Source organism: Nelusetta ayraudi, unplaced genomic scaffold (genome assembly GCF_046127955.1).
Source record: "Nelusetta ayraudi isolate G7.1 ecotype Tasmania unplaced genomic scaffold, CSIRO-AGI_Nayr_v1 ptg000175l, whole genome shotgun sequence".
NCBI lineage: Eukaryota > Metazoa > Chordata > Actinopteri > Tetraodontiformes > Monacanthidae > Nelusetta > Nelusetta ayraudi.
The window spans coordinates 939,314-956,910 of NW_027466224.1; the positions used below are offsets into that span (position 1 = coordinate 939,314).

The 17,597-nt window shown below is 44.7% G+C and overlaps 1 protein-coding gene across 2 annotated transcripts; it reads left to right on the top strand.

Annotated features, from left to right (window-relative positions):
* The first annotated feature begins 1,620 nt into the window (after nucleotides 1–1,620).
* On the top strand, nucleotides 1,621–15,743 carry ngef (neuronal guanine nucleotide exchange factor). 2 transcript variants are annotated; one of them, XM_076015029.1, is made up of 14 exons: nucleotides 1,621–2,256; nucleotides 6,919–7,024; nucleotides 8,667–8,731; nucleotides 10,560–10,810; nucleotides 11,401–11,561; nucleotides 11,697–11,849; nucleotides 13,215–13,344; nucleotides 13,454–13,528; nucleotides 13,847–13,936; nucleotides 14,030–14,193; nucleotides 14,283–14,441; nucleotides 14,665–14,744; nucleotides 14,832–14,936; nucleotides 15,295–15,743. In XM_076015029.1, the coding sequence occupies exons 1-14, from the start codon at nucleotides 2,022–2,024 to the stop codon at nucleotides 15,546–15,548; spliced, it is 2,028 nt and encodes a 675-aa protein (XP_075871144.1). In that variant the 5' UTR covers nucleotides 1,621–2,021; the 3' UTR covers nucleotides 15,549–15,743. The 2 variants fall into 2 exon arrangements, with proteins under 2 accessions (XP_075871144.1, XP_075871145.1); XM_076015030.1 differs by lacking the exons at nucleotides 1,621–2,256; nucleotides 6,919–7,024 and adding an exon at nucleotides 8,275–8,490 and having other exon boundaries at nucleotides 15,295–15,742.
* Nucleotides 15,744–17,597: the final 1,854 nt, after the last annotated feature.

Below are 17,597 nucleotides of genomic sequence, written 5' to 3' on the forward strand. Positions count from 1 at the left end.
TGCACAAATCAAATCAAATCAAATCAAATCACAAGGTGTCAGGCGTTACGCAAATCTAGCTCATAATAATAATAATAATAATAATAATAATAATAATAATAATAATAATAATAATGTGACAGTGGCAGTCCTGTTACTATGCCTCCAATTGATAATGCGCCTTGGCTATGATAATAATAATAATAATAATAATAATAATAATAATAATAATAATAATAATAATAACTCTTTAACAATGTTTTTCATACTGTGGCCATTAGCTTCCTGTTATTACTGACTGAACAATGAAAAGAAGAAGAAGAGTAAAAACTGGAGTCGTGGAGTCTTTCTTCTCCTCTGTGAAAGATTCAGTCGCTCTCTCTCCTCATACACAGGCAGTCATTGGACAAGCGCCACATCCAAACAAGTCCCAACAGAAGCTCGAACCTACAACCTGTGCAGCAGCAAAGGACAAAATCCAGCCACTGCCTTTGCCAAGTGCAGCATTTGATTTAGCAATTGACAAAACTATCATCAGGCCTGCTTTGTTCACATTTTTGTTTAAAAAAAACAAAAAACAAACAAAAACAACCTTCAACCATGAGGAAATAAAAATGTGAACATTGATTTTCAGGTGTACATTGGTTTCCATTTTCCATGAGCCGAAAGAAGCAAAGGACTGGTGGGGTCTTGTTCTGACTGTAGGTTGCATTTGTGTTGTTGTTTTGTTTTTCTATTGTTGCGTTTTTCTATAAGTGGAAACACAATAACAGCCATCTACAAACACAAACAGCTTCTGCTTTGTTCTCTGCAAACTTTCTGTGTATTTGGGGCCAACCGGGAGCGCTAATCCCTCCAGTCATTCCAGCTGAATAACTTCCCTGTGCCACTGCAGGACGTGAAGGAGTTGAACCCTGTGCTGCCGAGAGGCAGGCTGGCCTTATTGTTCCTGTTCTGAAAGAAGTGAACTTTACACTCTTCTGGTCAGCTGACGCTCATAAAAGTAATCTACTGGCCAGAAGGCTTAACGAGGCTCTGACAAGTTCAAGGAAGGAACAGCAATCTTACAACCTGCTGGGTCGTAATGTAAGTCAGCTTCTGGCACAATCGGAAATAGTCACAGCAACACTGTACACACTGTACATACTTTCAGTCACTTTTCCAATCGTTCACACACTACACACATTTTTTAAATAAGTGCCTTTGACGACGGTGCGCTTCTTTGGTATTTATATCAATAAAACAACTGTAGTTGCATCTGCTGCTCTTCTAGACGCTTCCTGCTGCTCTTTCGCTCTCTCTTCACTGTGAATGTAGTTGAGCATGTGAGCAATAAAGCTCTTGAATCTTGAATCTAAACACGGCACATTGAGAGCACAACAAACAAAGGACATCAAGTAATACCGTCAGTAGATCTAAATGACGCCGACGGCCAATCAGATGCGTGGAATTAAGACTGAAGATTTGTTTGGTGAGTAACTTTTCAGGTTTTGCAACAGAGAGACGTGAGAAGCAGCAGCAGCAGCAGCAGCAGCAGCAGCAGCAGCAGCAGGTGAGTGCAGTCTGGTCAGGCCAGGTTGAGTTGAGGAATGCAGCTACGTAATAGGGTGGTGCAAAGACACCAGGGAGGGAGCCAAACACAGAAGGGACAAAGAGCAGCGGAGTGAGAGAGAGTGAGTGAGAGAGAGAGAGAGAGAGGGAGAGAGAGAGTCATAAATGCAGTAATTACTGTGTAGGCAGAAATAGCTAAAGTACTTTTCCTGCTTCCACAGGCTGAGAGCTCAGACAGCTCAGCTGTTGCACAGCAAAGAAAAGGCCCAGAAACTTTTCTCCGCGGACCTTTTTCATTTAAAAAACCCATCAACCACATTCTGGTTGATTTCATTACCGACTGGAATTATCATTTTTAGTCATGGATTTCCTCCTGGATTCTGGTTAAGAACAAGCCGAGGAAGAAGAAGAAGAAGAAGAAGAAGAAGGGGAAGAAGAAGAAGAAGAAGAGATTTGACAGCCTCGCTGCTGCGCTCGTCCCCTGGACTCTCATGGACTTCACTATGTCAGTGACGGCTCTGTTCAGAGGGAAGTGGGGCCAGAAGTCTCAGGAAGCCTCGGTCAAGCAGCAGCCAGCTGCTGCTGCTGCTGCTGCTGCTGCTGCTTCACCCCTCAGCCAGCAGCAGGACAGCGACGAGGACGACCCCAGAGTGACCTTCAGCAGGGAGCCCATCAGGAGGAACTCCCGCTTCTACCGCTCCATGAGGAAGAAGAGGGAGATTGAAAGTGAGTCCGTCTGCTGCTGCTGCTGCGTGTTTTCATCCTGGCGTTGACTCACACTGCTGATTCATATGTGAGCGGACACGCACGGCCTTCGATCAGATCAGATCAGGTCAGATCAGATCAGATTCAACAATTTGATTGTTGATCTGAATGACTGTTTTTTCTTTCATTTTCACGACTATTGACATTGTCGGTTGTCACTCAAGGCATCAGAACTATGAATGAACATGTATGGAATGTGGATTAAAGAAAAAACGTGTGAAATAACTCAAACAGTTTTTATGTTTCAGATGATCTGGAATAGCCGCCCTTCATATAAAATATATAGAACATTAACATTTTTTTTCTTTTGCCGCGTTAATCCACATATTATTGCTCATATATTTGATGTCTTCAGTGTGAATCTACAGTGTAGAAAGTAGTCCAGGTAAGGAAGAAACAGGTGTGTCCAAACCTGTCATTATGTACAGTATAATATAAACTGTTTGTTTCTTTCTCTATATATGAATGAAATGAATAATATTGCAATACGTATATAAACTGAGTGATGATACAGTGTGGACAATAAGCAGTGGGAGGAGCCTCTCTGAACACAGAGTTCCCTCCTCTAACACCTCAAATACCAAGTTTGGGCTGTTAGATTAGATGAGATTAGATCAAACTTTATTGATCCCAAAGGAAATTCAGGTGGTTCGAAGTGTTGTTGATGAACTCAGAGAGACTCTGTGTGCTCTGTATGGTGGACGACTCGGTGGTGAGTCTTGCCTGTGACATTTTTTCCCAAATGGAACCTGACAAACATGCTCCAAGCAGTGAGCACCTGCATTTTTCACCGGCAATTTCCAGTTTGCACAAGTTGCCACGAACCTCCGCGACCTTCACGCCGTCTCTCTGTTGTTTCTGAATTGATTACAGAGGTATTTTCATTTTTTTTTGAAACAACAACAACAGCTTGTTGTCTTTCCAGAGACACAAGTGAGATCAAAACACACTCACACCTGTTGGAAGGAAGGCCAGGGCAGACAGAGCAGAGCGGTGAAGTAATTCCAGACCAGGTTTATCCAGCTGTCAGCTGTCAGCTGTGGAAGCGTCTCAGTGTTGGAGATTATTTGAGGATTTTAAATCAGAATTCATAGATCTTCATCTCTGCAGAAGATCACGTTGGACTGAGGTGTCGCCACTCAGTGACTTTGTGTTTCTCAAAATAGAAATTCCAAATGTAATCTGACGTAAAGATGTGTGAAGGTCTGCATGTCAAAGTTAACTGATTGGATTGGACTGTGTGGCCTGTTGGACTCAACATTACAGCTTCCTGTTTTGACTACAGTGAGCAACATACTGTTTATACATTGTGTGTGAGATAAAGAAGATAAAGTCAATCTCCTCACGTCGTTCACTCAGACGTACCATCTTATCAGCGCTCGCTGCTCCGCTGCCTCTCAAAACTGTCAAATCCGAGGCGAGACGCAGAAGAAAAAGCTGACGAATCCAAAATATACACGCAAGTTGTTTTTTGTTTTTCCCAAGAAGTATAGCACACATATATAAATTGACAAATATTCTATAGAAGATGTTCAGATTATAAAGATATAAGAGATTGATACATCGTGTCAGTCAGTCAGTGCACTGAGCACAACCAGTCTGGCTCATAATAACCTGCAGGACCAGCTGTGGTTGCATTTTTTCAACTGGCACAATTGTTGTGTGGAGCCAGCTGGTTGTGCAAGAAGGGCCTGATGATAAAGTCTGGAAAATCATTAACATGAGCGGGGTTTTACCAGCACAGTTCCAGGTATCTTGATGGACTTGGCAGGTCCACTTGATCGAAAAAAAAAAAGAAGATCCAGGGACAGTGTCCATCTTAAAGCAAAATCCTCACTGACTCACTGGCGGCCATCCAGGACCAAACACAAATACCTTTCTATCAAGTCTTCTTCAGTGTACTCAGTAGGTACTCAGTAGCTACTCAGAGGAACAGTGAGTCTTCCTCAGTCTTCCTCAGTAAACTCAGTAGGTACTCAGAGAGGAACAGTGAGTCTTCCTCAGTCTTCCTCAGTGTACTCAGTAGCTACTCAGAGGAACAGTGAGTCTTCCTCAGTCTTCCTCAGTCTTCCTCAGTATACTCAGTAGGTACTCAGAGAGGAACAGTGAGTCTTCCTCAGTCTTCCTCAGTGTACTCAGTAGGTACTCAGAGGAACAGTGAGTCTTCCTCAGTATGTATTCCTCAGACACACTAAGGAGGTGTGTCTGAGGAATACATACTGAGGAAGACTCACTGTTCCTCAGTGCCCTCCACATTTGACCCATCACCCCCTGAGGGAACTGGTGGGCAGCAGCGGTACTGCGCCCCGGCAATCATTGGCTGATCCAACCCCTCAATCCCAACCCTGGGAGGCAGTGGGGACCATGTTCACAGTCTTTGGTCTGACCCGGCCGGGGATTGAACCCACAGCCTCCCAGTCTCAGGGTGGACTCCAGCACTGGACCACTGAGCTGGTCTCTGTACTGTTATATACTGAGGAGCAGTCAGTCTGCCTCAGTCGCTGGGATACCCGGTGAGGAAGACCTGGTGGAAACCAGTTTGTGTTTGGTCCTGGATGTCAGTCAGTCAGTCAGTCAGTCAGTCAGTCAGTCAGGTCACTGTTGCTGCTTCAAGACGTTCTTCATTTCTCAGTCTGAACTGTCCGTGGCCTCGCACCTCTTTACCGTTAATGTTTTGATTTGAGAGTGCGTCTTTCTTGTTAAGCCAGGTGAGTATGAGTATTCACTGAGTGCTGATGTACTGTGTAACATCAAATGACTAAAAATAATCATATATCACAGCACCTAGTGGGTGTTTTCACACCACCAGCGTCTCATTTCAAGTTGCAGTCGGATTATGCAACAAGGGCACAGCGGCATTGTGGGATTCCTTGTTTGCGTAGCTCGCTACTGTGGAAGAGGCGTTCAATCACCGAGCTGCTGATTGGGTCGGACCACTGGGACAGCGGACAAATCAAACTGGTCCCAGCTTTCACATGTAGGGAGCATCCGAAAGCCAAAGTCCGGCTCACAGTGCTTCAGTGCTTCAGTGCTAAAGCGTTGAAGCTCTTTATTATGGCTCAGTCAGTGCAAGTCCTCCCTCCTTCTCTCCTGTGCAGCACAGTTGGACCCGGGACAAAGGACAAAAGTCAGTGAATGGCGGCGGCTGTATGTGCTCCTTTCATGTGTGCAGTGCGATCGGTTGTCGTCCGCGGTTGAGTCACTTTTTGTTCTCTTCTTCTTCCTCCTCGTCTGAGTTTCCTCCCTGCGCTGCAGAGCCGTGAAGCCGACGGCATTGTTCAGTAACCCGTCTTCCTGGGTGAAGTGGGCCTGAAACGGTCCAGTCACCGAAATGAAATCGGTCCTGATGTCCTGATGTATTGCATCCGTCACGTATTTTTAATTTCACTGAGTTAGAATTGGACGTTTTTTTTATAAATCATCGGGAATTATTTTCCTGTGCGAGATTTCATCTCACACGATCTGAAGAGGAAAGCAACCCATTAGAAACAATGGAGGAGACGGCAAACTTCTCGTATGAAATAAGATCGAAGATTGTTACAACATTTGCATAAAAACAACAACAACAACAAACACACAAGGCACAAAGAAACAATGGAAACAGACAGTTGTTTATTCTCATTTATTTTTTATCTGTGGCCAATGGAGCGTTAACATGAGAAGTGTTATTATTGTCTATCGCAACACACGTACACAATGTAGAGTGTGTGTGTGTGTGTGTGTGTGTGTGTGTGTGTGTGTGCGTGTGTGTGTGTGTGTGTATATGTCTATACATATTCTATATATTCTAGATCTATATCTCTATAATGAGAGCTGGACAGTTGGACGCCGCCACCCTGAGTGCTTCCATTTCTTCCTCCGCCTCTTCCTCTTCCTCTGCTGTAACCCCAGTACCCTAACCCTAACCCCAGTGGGTTACAGCAGATGAGCGCCTCCCAGAGGCCTGGTCTGCTCTTGGTTTCTTCCTATACTGGGGAGTTCTTCCCCGCCGCCGTCACTCTCTGCTCACTCTGGGGGGGATCCGTTTGATTTGAGACGCTTCACAAATGACAGTGGACGGACTGAGTTGATGGCGTTGGAGCTGCAGCAGGCCGGGAGGAGAAGTCGGCAGCTCCAACATGACGGCACACACAGAGAACTGCAGGAAAACACACTGACACTCGTTCTCCATGGTGTTGTCTTCAATGAATCACAACTGCATTGAGTCAGGAGCAATATGAGTGAATATTGGGAGGCCTTTAGGATTTTTTTCCCCCCCAGAATAAAAAAAAAAAGACATTTTAGAGGTGAGATCGACTGCAGCCGATCGTCCTCTGGCCCTGAGAGAGAAGAACTGGTGAAACAATGCAACACCAGTATTTATTGGCAGGGTTTTCAGCAAAAGGAAAAAGTGCCAACACTTGTGAATTTAATTTCCATTGATGATGATTTTGTTGATATTTCAGTGTCTGATTTCCTTCATTTATTAGGCTTTATTTCACTGTTTTCTCCAACTTTGCTTTCACTTTATGCCATTCTGTTGATGTTGTTGTTGATGATGGTGATGATGATGATGATGATGATAACGATGACGATGACGATGATGATGACGATGATGATTCTCTCTTTCTCTTCACTGTCTAGGTAACCCAGGACCTGGTTCAAATCCCAGTCCAGCAAACAGGACAGGAGCAACTTCCAGTAATTCGCCACTGGTTCACAGATCACCGTGTGCATCTGAGTTCAGACAGTAAGTCTGCATTCCTTCACTACCCAACCCAGCCACTGAATATACCACGCCCCAAGAATAACAATACAGGAAATAAAAACAGGGGTATATACACACCACCTGTTCAAACACAATGTTGTTGTATGGCAAACAAACACAATAAAAAAATGCCCACTATATCTTATTATTCCATAGGTAGCGGTGACGGATGAACTTGCTTTTACAGCAGACTTTAAATCATACAGAACAATGGAGTGTGTGACCACGCCCACCAATATAGGTGTGGCTTTGTCAGTTGGGTTGTTGAACTGGATTCATCCAACAAGGCGTGTGCGTATCTTTCATTAATCAGCATGAGTTGTCCAGGTCATGTGCTCGCACTACCGTGTGTGACAGTGCCAGTGGCATGTGTTTGTCACTGTAACTTTGCATTGAAACAGGCTTTATTTAGCAGCTGGTCTACAGTTTTCGGGAGGTTATCAGGTCAACTGGCCAAACTGCGTCTGACTTTGTCCTCGATCGACAAAAGTGCGACGAGCAACGGGAGAACACAGTTCTTGGAACTTTACATTGAATTGAATTGATTTGTAAAGCGCGATACATCAATGCAATGTGCTGTGCAAATTGATAGAGCGGATAAAAATGTTCACAACGCTGACAAAAACCCACAACTGTGCACTTAAAACTCAAAGGCAAAGCAAATCGTACACAACAGGAAATAAATCGCTCGTTTCTTTTAAAGCCTCAATCAACCAAGACTGCCTGATGTCAAGCGACTGTCAAGCAACAAATGGTTCCCATTTACACACAGACACACACACACACACACACACACACACACACACACACACACACACATATACCTGTATATATATATTAATACATCAGCTATTCAAGCGTCCAAAACGACCTAAATGTGAAAGAGTAGCAGCAGCTACGAGCACTGCAGCTAGCAATAACTCCAATATCAATATGCGATTAAAATATGATTAATTACGATTAATTCATTACAAATGCCATAATTTTTAAAATGGATCTTACCACCTATCTGTACACACACACACACACACACACACACACACACACACACACACACACACACATATACAGACACACACGTGTTGTTTTTTGCTGCTGCACATATGTAGCAGTGAGCTCTCACCACAGCTCCAACATTCCAGAAGTACGTTGCCAGGCAATGAGGAGGCAGCAGCAGCAGCAACATGCTCTGCATAGCAGAGATGCATGGGATAGGACAAGAGAAGGAGTGGGAGGAAGGAGTGTGGACACATCTGCTGTCTCCCAGTATTCTGCATCAATATTCTCGCACATGACTCCGTCACGATTCGGACGTACAACATCAGGAGGAGATCTAGAAAGATGCTGTCTGAGGAAGCAGCTCCAGCTCTCAAGGATGACAGAGGCAGCACCTCCAGCTCCACGCTCGCCAGCTATGGTGGAGCAGACCAGGAGAAAATCCACCTCAGGTCAGACTGAACTCGCTACGTAGGTGCAAGCGTTTGCTCGTCTGGATTCGCTCTCGTTTTCATTGGCGCATCCTCCAACATCACAGTGACTGTTTTGTCATTTTTCAACAGTTACAAATTAGCATCCCCGTCTTGCACCCTTTGCCTGTCAGTAACAATATATTTTCCCCCCTCAGCTTGCAGAGCAACGGCGAGAGCCAGCAGACCGTCAGCCACAGCCTCAACATTGTAAAAAACATTGGTGAGGAAATTTTAATCTTTGCTCATAAGAAAAAGAAAACTGTTCTTAGTTACTAAACTGTAAACACTTCAAAAAAAAACATATTACATATTACATTATTGACATCATGCTGTTTGTTTTTGTATGACTTTACTGCAAAGGCTAACAAAAATACACAACTGTGGAATAACCACATTCAATTAAATTTCAATATTAAATTAGCAACGTACCAAACTGAGAAGATTGTTGCTGCATATGGTGACTGAGTCACCACTGTATTCCTCCATTGGTTCCTGAGTAACTGTTTATGTGTTGGTGGCTCACCACTGGCTGGTGCTTGTGCACAACGGTGCAGCGATATTGTAGAAAGGTGTACGCTTCCTCAGATTGCATCTCTGCGTTTCTCAGTTTCTTATGTAAGAATGAATCTCAAAGCCGTGAGGCGACCTGCCGTGTCTGACGGAGATAACGCAACACACCCCTGTTATATAAATTGAGAGCCGCGGAGGAAATGTTCCATGAATTGCTTTGTGAATTGTTTTTTTTAATTTTAAAATCAGGAGCAGGGAAATGTTGTCACTCGAATCCTGACCAAACTCTGTAATACGATATAAACAAATGGGTCATAGGTTGAAGACGAGCGCAGAGCAGATCGCTCGTGATTGTTGGATTCTGACGCTCCCAGAGTTGGACAGTACCTGGTGCTGAACTCCAGTCCCAAATATTCCAGTCACACAAATCAACGCCACAGTCGTGACCTCCATAATCCTCCTCTTCGAAGTCCTAGAACCTGTCCAGAGATGCTGTAGTGTTACCCACAAGGCTTTTCACATGGGCCAAGGGAAACTTCTGAACTTCCTTCCTAGAAATAAATTTGTGGCTGATTTTGGCCCAACCTGAGTAAAGGGGGCTGGTTTAGAAAGTGGCTACTGCTGCACAATGCTAACAGCTGAGCTGAGCTGTTTACAGATTGTGCAAGTAAAGCTGTATGTTACGGCTCAGCGCCTGTAAACTTTAGGTGGTGGGCGTGTGTGTGTGTGTGTGTGTGTGTATGTGTGTGTATGTGTGTGTGTGTGTGTGTGTGTGTGTGTGAACACCATTCTATGTCTTAAAAACTTACTTCCCTCCTCCATGAAAAGCAGCAGAGAACCAGACTGAGCTCAGAGTGAGTCAGAATCTCATATTGCGTAACATTGTGTGTGTGTGTGTGTGTGTGTGTGTGTGTGTTTCCTGTCCATTGCAGTGCTGTTGTATATCACAGCACCGCAATGGACGATGCTCAGCGCTCAGTCTTGGCGAAGCTGCAAACACTGCCATCATCACTGCGAAGCAGTGTCACAATAATTCAGCCTTTCACCTCCGTGTGCCTTAGACCAGTGGCCAAGTTGCCAAGTACATCAATAAAATAATCCACTTTTATTAGTTGACTGGCTAAATCACATCCAAAGGCGTCTCAAGGTGTCTTTGTACAATCAGGAGAAAATCAACTGCATCCCTCCAGAGCAGCAGGGGGCGACAGTGGCCAGGAAAACTCTGGAGCAGATCCAGGAGAGAGAGAGAGAGAGAGAGAGAGCGAGAGCGAGAGAGAGAGAGAGAGACGTATATAATATTGTTATATAGTTACACATCAAATTATTATATAATGGGCTTCAATGTGCAGTAGTGGTGCTGCCAGGAAGTGCTGGTCCATGTTTGGGGGGGGGGGCAGCAGATTGTGATGGTGTTTGATCTGCCGTGAGGTCCTGGATCCTAAGGTCCCACTGTTGCGGGGCCGATGAGCCGGTCCAGCGTGGCCGGTTCTGGGGACGGCAAACGAAGGACATTCTGAACATTGCTTTCAATCCCCTAGCGTTCCTGTACCAGGAATACCGAGACACGTCCAAGCAACAGGAGATCGAGCAGAGGCGGCAGCGGGAGAACCTTCCCCCTGGGTCCAGGACCGAGATCCAGGCGGCAGGATCCACCATCTCATCCCCCCCGGTGGTCCAGCTGCAGCTGAGGAACAGCGCTCGCTCACTCAGTCTCTGGCAGAACCTGGAGCTTGTGCAGCAGAGTGGTCTGCTGGCCACGTTGTCGCAGAAGGAAATCATAATGCAGGAGGTGAGTGTGTGTCTCTGTGCGCGTGACAACGATTGTGTAGCTGAAGGGGACCTGACTTGACAAAGCCTCAAGAAAATAATTACATTTTTATATTTTCTTTGGGGGTTTCGTTTTCGAGATGAAGCTCAGCAAGTAAAACTCATCTCTGTGTCTTTTAACTTTGGAATGATCTGATCCAAACAGTCAGAGCATCAGCAGACAGCCGACGTGCTGCCAGTGTCTGAGTGTAAAAGTCTGTCTCTGACAACATGCAGTGTATTTAAACTGCAAAGGAAGGACGTGGTTGCAGCAGAGTAGATAACTCCAGAAGGTACTGCAGCCGGGAATCATCCCAAGCAGGGAGCCAATGGGGACCATGGTCACAGTCTCTGGTCTGACCTCCAACCTCCCAGTCTCAGGGTGCACACCACCACTAGACCACCGAGCTGGGTGGTAGTGGCTGTTGATGTAGTTTATTACCAGGTGGAATCCTGGTTGAACGATGTGCTGCAGACTCTGTTGAATGCTTGGATCTTCTCCAGGACCTTGTGTTTGGCTTTGCATGGTTTGGATGTGGCCTTCATGCTTTGATGTTTTGTTTTTCCTTCCAGGCCATGTTTGAGCTGGTGACGTCCGAGGCTTCCTACTACAAGAGCTTGGAGATCCTGGAGACGCACTTCCTCCGCAACTCCTTCCTAGTCAGAACCCTCAGCAACTCCGACATGCACTTCCTCTTCTCCAACATCGAGGAGGTCATGAAAGTCAGCGAGAGGTAGGAGGAGCCTCGTTCACACCAGCAACCACCTGAGTGAACGTCGGCTCGTGTGGAAAGTGAACATTTTGCAGGCGCCATGTCGCTCAATGTCGCACATTTTGTGTTTGTTTCCTTTTGCAACAACATTTGTAGGTTTCTGATGGATCTGGAACACAGAATGGAGGAGTCCATTCTCATATCGGACGTGTGCGACATTGTTTACAACCACGCCGTGGAACACTTCAAGGTCTTCGTCAGCTATGTCATCAACCAAGTGTACCAGGAGAGCAACTACAGACGCATTCTGTGAGTGCATGCGCTGCTTGAACCGATCGTTGCTGGTGCTTCATGGTCCTGTCGGGACCTTTGACAGGAACCTCCCTGACAAGGCAGACCCACGGTCTTTAAAACGGGCCGTCGTCTCCTTTTTGAAAATACTTTAAGGAAGTCCCAGTCACAGCCCAGATAAGACGACCGACTCTTTAAACGATTTTAATACACACTGTATTTTAGTTTTAGTCCTACTTTCCTGGGTGTGATGCTAGTTCACGTTAGCCTGCCTGAGAAGATGCTAGTCTAATGCTATGGTGCAGTGTTAAAACACGTCTTTGCCTCCTTCCTACGCTAATCCTACTGGTCACACGGTATTTATAACTACTGCTTCGAACACACCTGCAGTGATTGTAGTTAAGCACGTTTTACTCATCGTACCATTGTTATTTTCCCCGTGATGACGTCATTTGTTGGCTGAGGTGAAGGCCCAGCAGTAGTGCTGCTGGTTTGTCACTCAGACACACACACACACACACACACACGTGTGTACATACAGCATACACATACATATGGGTTAATGAAACCGTGTGTAGCGCTTTATATGTCTACGTTAGTTATATTAAGTTTTAAAGATTTATCCAACACTGGTTAGTTTACAGTCTGGGGTCCCAGTCTGGTTGGACCTCACAAGTCAGTTTCTTATCAGTTCAGTAGTTTTTTCTGTTCTAGTGTTTAAATAAAAACTTAATGTATAGTTCAAACCCCCACAAAGGATGATAAGTATAAAACTCAACAACCAAGGAAATACATTCATGAAACCCAACACATTTGGCTCTTTAAGATGCAGGTATATTGAAACAAACCAAGGACGGACTGCAGTCTTTTAAACAACAAATATACAAGAAGACTTCAGACTTTTTTCCAACAACAAAAAACAATCTTAAAGCGTAGAACACAACCAAGGATCGACCACCGGCTCGTTTTCAGTTCATTCCAGTCTTTTATAACCACAACCATGTTAAGAGTTCTTGGTTTATGTGTCCTTCTCATGGAAAACGAGAAGCACACCTAAGATTAGATGAACTTTATTAACCCCAAAACGATCGCTTTAGAACGGTTCTCATTTATATATGAATATACATGAAGCAATGAGGGTCTTGCTGCTAGCTAGCTAGCTGCCATCTTGCACTGCCACTGTGTAATGCAGCCTTCCTGCCAGTGGCCCTCAATACTAAAGGGTGCAATCAGAAAGGCTTTCTTTAAATATCTCTATTACACCGCTGTTAGAAGTCTGTGACAGACAAAAGCTTTCATCTACCAGGGATATTGTGTGCATGCATGCATGTATTTGTGTACAATGTAACTATGTGACCATGCCTTGTCTCAACACGTCCACAGAGAGGGAAACCAGGCCTTCCGGGACGCGATGGCCTCACTGGAGAAGGATCCGTGCGTGAGAGGCCTGTCCTTCACCTCCTTCCTCATCCTCCCTTTCCAAAGGATTACAAGACTCAAGCTGCTAGTGCAGGTACGTGTGGTAGCAAAAAACACACCAAGGAGACGCTGCTTATAGAAGATCAAACTATGGTGGAATGGTGGGAATTTTGTTTGAACAAGATCTGGGACTGTTCACACAGAATATCCTGAAAAAAGTAGAAGAAAACTCCGAGAGGGAAACCAACGCCATCAAAGCCCACCAGCGACTGGAGCAGGTAACCAGCAGACAGCACAGCTCGTGGCTCATTCAGTTCATTCAAACAGTATATTTATGCATCGTAAAACACACTTGGTCTCGCTGTCTACGAGCTAGCACGCTAAACATAATGCTAAAGGTCTGATTTATGATTTCTATGTTGGTAAAAGCTGAATGTACTGCCCATAAATACATTGGTGAAAGCCAATAATGGCAGTACAATATAACTTAGAATGGTTCTTACACACACACACACACACACACACACACACACACACACACACACAAGACCTTATTATTATAGTGCTTTTACTATTTTGTTTGATTGTTTCTTCAGATTGTGAAAGAATGCAATGAGGGGGTGCGGAAAATGAGTCGCACGGAGGAACTTATCAATATTGAGAAAACACTTGAATTCAAAAGCAAGGTAATAAAAATAAAAATCACCGCGTGCATTTCCTGGTGTGAGGAAAACTTCATGCTTCCCGTTCGTAACCTGCTGCACTTCCACTGTTTGCAGTCTGTGCCCATCATCTCCCACTCACGCTGGTTGTTAAAGAAAGGTGAAGTGCAACTCATGGCCGGACCCAAGAGCACTAAGACCATGCGGAGTCGAAAGCTGTACCAACCCGTCTACTTGTTTCTCTTTAACAATCTGCTGCTGGTCACCAAGCGGAACTCAAGGTGAGAGTTTTATAGGCTACCGACCTTCAAAGTGGAGTCATTGCACCAAAGCGGACCTCTTTGTCACGTCTGATATATTCTGTTGCTAGTGGGGAACGCTTCCAAGTCATCGACTCGTGCACACGGGCCATGTTGAGGACCGCAGATCTTGAAGACCAGGGGCAGCAACTCGCCAATGTGTTCAATCTCAAACTGCTGGAGAACCAAGAGGATCGTGAGACCAACTACATGCTGAAGACATCTAGTATGTGAGTGTCTACGTTGTTTTGCTCGGACTTCTGCTGCACCAGAACCGGCTTTCAGTCACGACCCAACTGGCAACATTAGTCAGCTGTGTGTGTTTGGAAAAATACCACTGGCTCAATAAAACCTGACTGGAGTCCAGAATGTTGAGGCGTGCTCGATTCATTTGATTCATTTGATTCACTTTTTTAACCATACCTTGCACTCATGGTGATGTCTTTGGGACAGGAGTGACAAGCTGCGGTGGATGTGCGCTCTCACTCCCAACCGGCGCACACGCTTCATGTCCACTGGTGCCCACCAAACAGGTTGGAGGAAACATGACAGCGACACTATGGGCTGAACACCACCGTGTGAATCATCTGATCATCTCAACTGTGACAACGTGACTTCAGACTCTCCACAGGTGCAGTGCATTCAGTCGTACACGTCTCAGGAGCCGGATGAACTCTCCATCGAGATGGCCGATGTTCTGAACCTCCTGGAGAGAACGGACGACGGTATTGACACGCACAGCTTGGTTCTGTTGGTCCATGGAAGAAATATTATGAACTTCCTGGTGGACACTGGTGTTTGTTGTTGTTGTTGTCGTTCTTCTTCTTCTACTTCTTCTAGTTCTTCTTCTTCTTCTTCTAGTTCTTCTTCTTCTAGTTCTTCTTCTTGTTCTTGTTCTTCTTGTTCTTCTAGTTCTTCTAGTTCTTCTTTTTGTTCTTCTTCCTGTTCTAGTTCTTCTTCTTCTAGTTCTTCTACAAGTTCTTCTAGTTCTTCTTCTTCTTCTAGTTCTTCTTCGACTAGTTCTTCTAGTTCTTCTTCTAGTTCTTCTTCTTGACCTTGATGTTTTTCATTTTCGCCCTCTAGGCTGGATGCTGGGTGAGAGACTGCATGACAGTGAAAGGGGGTGGTTCCCCAGTCGAGTGGTTGAGGAGATCCAAAGCAAGGAGGTCCGCACTCAGAACCTGAAGGAGGCCTTTAGGATCCAGCAGGCGCAGGGGGTCGTCTCAGGGGGCGTTGTGCAAACCGGGCTCAGGAGTGGGATCAGGGCCGGGAGACGCACTCACGCTAAAGTCTTCAATCTCTCCAGAAAACAGACTGATCAGCTGCAACAGCAATGAAAGAAAGATTGATTTCACAGACGACTGCCGAGCTCTCTGAACCGTCTGCACACTGAGAAAGAAAGAAAAGATTTTAATATTGTGACCTCACTAAAATTCTTTCACTTCAACTCACTGGGTTTTCCCCCGGTTGGGACTGGTCACGATGGGAGAGTTTCCACTAGAACCCGGTCGGGTCGGTTTGTGGTAGGAAGCAGTACTGACAGCTTCTAGGGACGCACTGATACCTCTTCTTCACAGAGCGAGTAGTGTAGTTTCAGTCAGCGCCGCAGGTATTGATGCGTCCCTCGCGGGTACTATCAGAGTACACCTGAGTACACCTGAGTACACCTGCCTCAAAGGGAGCTGGACGCAGAGACACGGTGAAAAAGTTCTGGAGCAAATTTTTTTCATTTTTTTTCTACAAGCAATGTCGGAGTTGTTAGCTTACCTGCTAACAACTCTTAGCAGGTGAGTTGTTAGCTCACCTGCTAACAACTCTTAGCAGGTGAGCTGTTAGCCACTGACTCGTACTCCGTGTTCTGCTTGTACTTCCGGGTTCGCCATCTTAACTTTCACTTCTGAAAGCATTTTACTCAATTTGCAGGCGTTTGGATACAACAGAAGTCAACAGTGTTCGCCAAACATATTCTGAGCCCGGCTTAAGTGTTCAATCAAAAATCTTCTTAATTACAAAAAAAAATGAACTCAGAGCCCCGGAGTGCAACAAACACGGAGCTGAGCCGACGAGGTTCTCGTGGAAACGGGCCCATACATGTAACAACTGATCAAAGTGAAACATGTTTTAAAAGCCATGCTGCATGTCTAATATATGTGTGAGGAAGATTAATACTGCATGAAAAAAAATCTTTGTTAAATTGGACTTTTTCCATTTTTAACTCGGCGTGATCCTGAACAATCGACCTCTCCTGGAGAGGGAAAAAAATTCACAATTCATTTCTTTTCTTCTCTATTTGCTCATTTGTATTGTTGAGTATGAGTGTGCATGAAAAATACACTGTGGCATTTCAGATGAATTTGAAGGATAATTTATTTTGTTAAATGGTAAATGTATTTTTTGCGACCTTAAAATTACAAAAATGCAAAACGAATTAAAGGGCACATATGAGCAATTTAATTTACAGCGTAACTACGTCATTTTTATCAGCCCCACTTACATATGATAAATACTGTACATATTTATTTTGTGATCGTTGTGTTTTTTTCTGGTAAGAGTTTCAGGAAAAAAACTCATTCACGTGGCACCACTTTTTTTCGAGGAAGGACCAACACATTTTTTATTTCTCCAGAAATTCACTCCGAAGAAAGACATGTTGAATTTTGAACTTGTGTGTGTGTGTGTGTGTGTGTGTGTGCGTGTGTGTGTGTGTGTGTGTGTGTGTGAGCGGGCAGGGGCATTCTATGGCGAAATTACTGCTGTCTGTCACAATTCATTTTTACATGGAAATATGGGTAATGTGTAATATGTACATTAGGTTAAAATTGTTTATTGTTTGGTTTACAAATTGCTCAGTAATTGTTATAATGGCAACAGCATGTTGTGAACATGTTCAAAATAAACACTTGATAAGCTATGGAATGATTGTTGAAACTAATTTGGACTCCTTGTTTGATTTTAATCCCAACATTCTTTTTTTTTAGATTTATTTTGAAAAGAATATTCATTTGATTTTAATTAACACAAGTGCGTCCGTACGGTACGTCAGGTAAAGTGCGACAAGTTCCGTTAACTTCCTGAAGGTTTTACTTTGCAAACTACTGTTTGCAAACTACTGTCTGTTTGAGAGCGACTCGAGGACGAGGGGGGGGGGGGGGAGGAGGGAGGCCCAGCAGAGCTTCTGGTTCTGGCTGCAGAAGATGGGTCAAACTGGGGGGAGAAGAAGGATCCTAGGCACCCTGCAGGGGGCGCCGGTGGGTAGAGAGACATCCCTCACCTACCTGCTGACTAATTATCGTTTGTATTTCCTCTCATCAGTAAAACAATTTCCAAACTTTGGGTATTCTTCTTCCCACATGAGTCAAGATCCAGACTTTAGATTGGGCACGAGG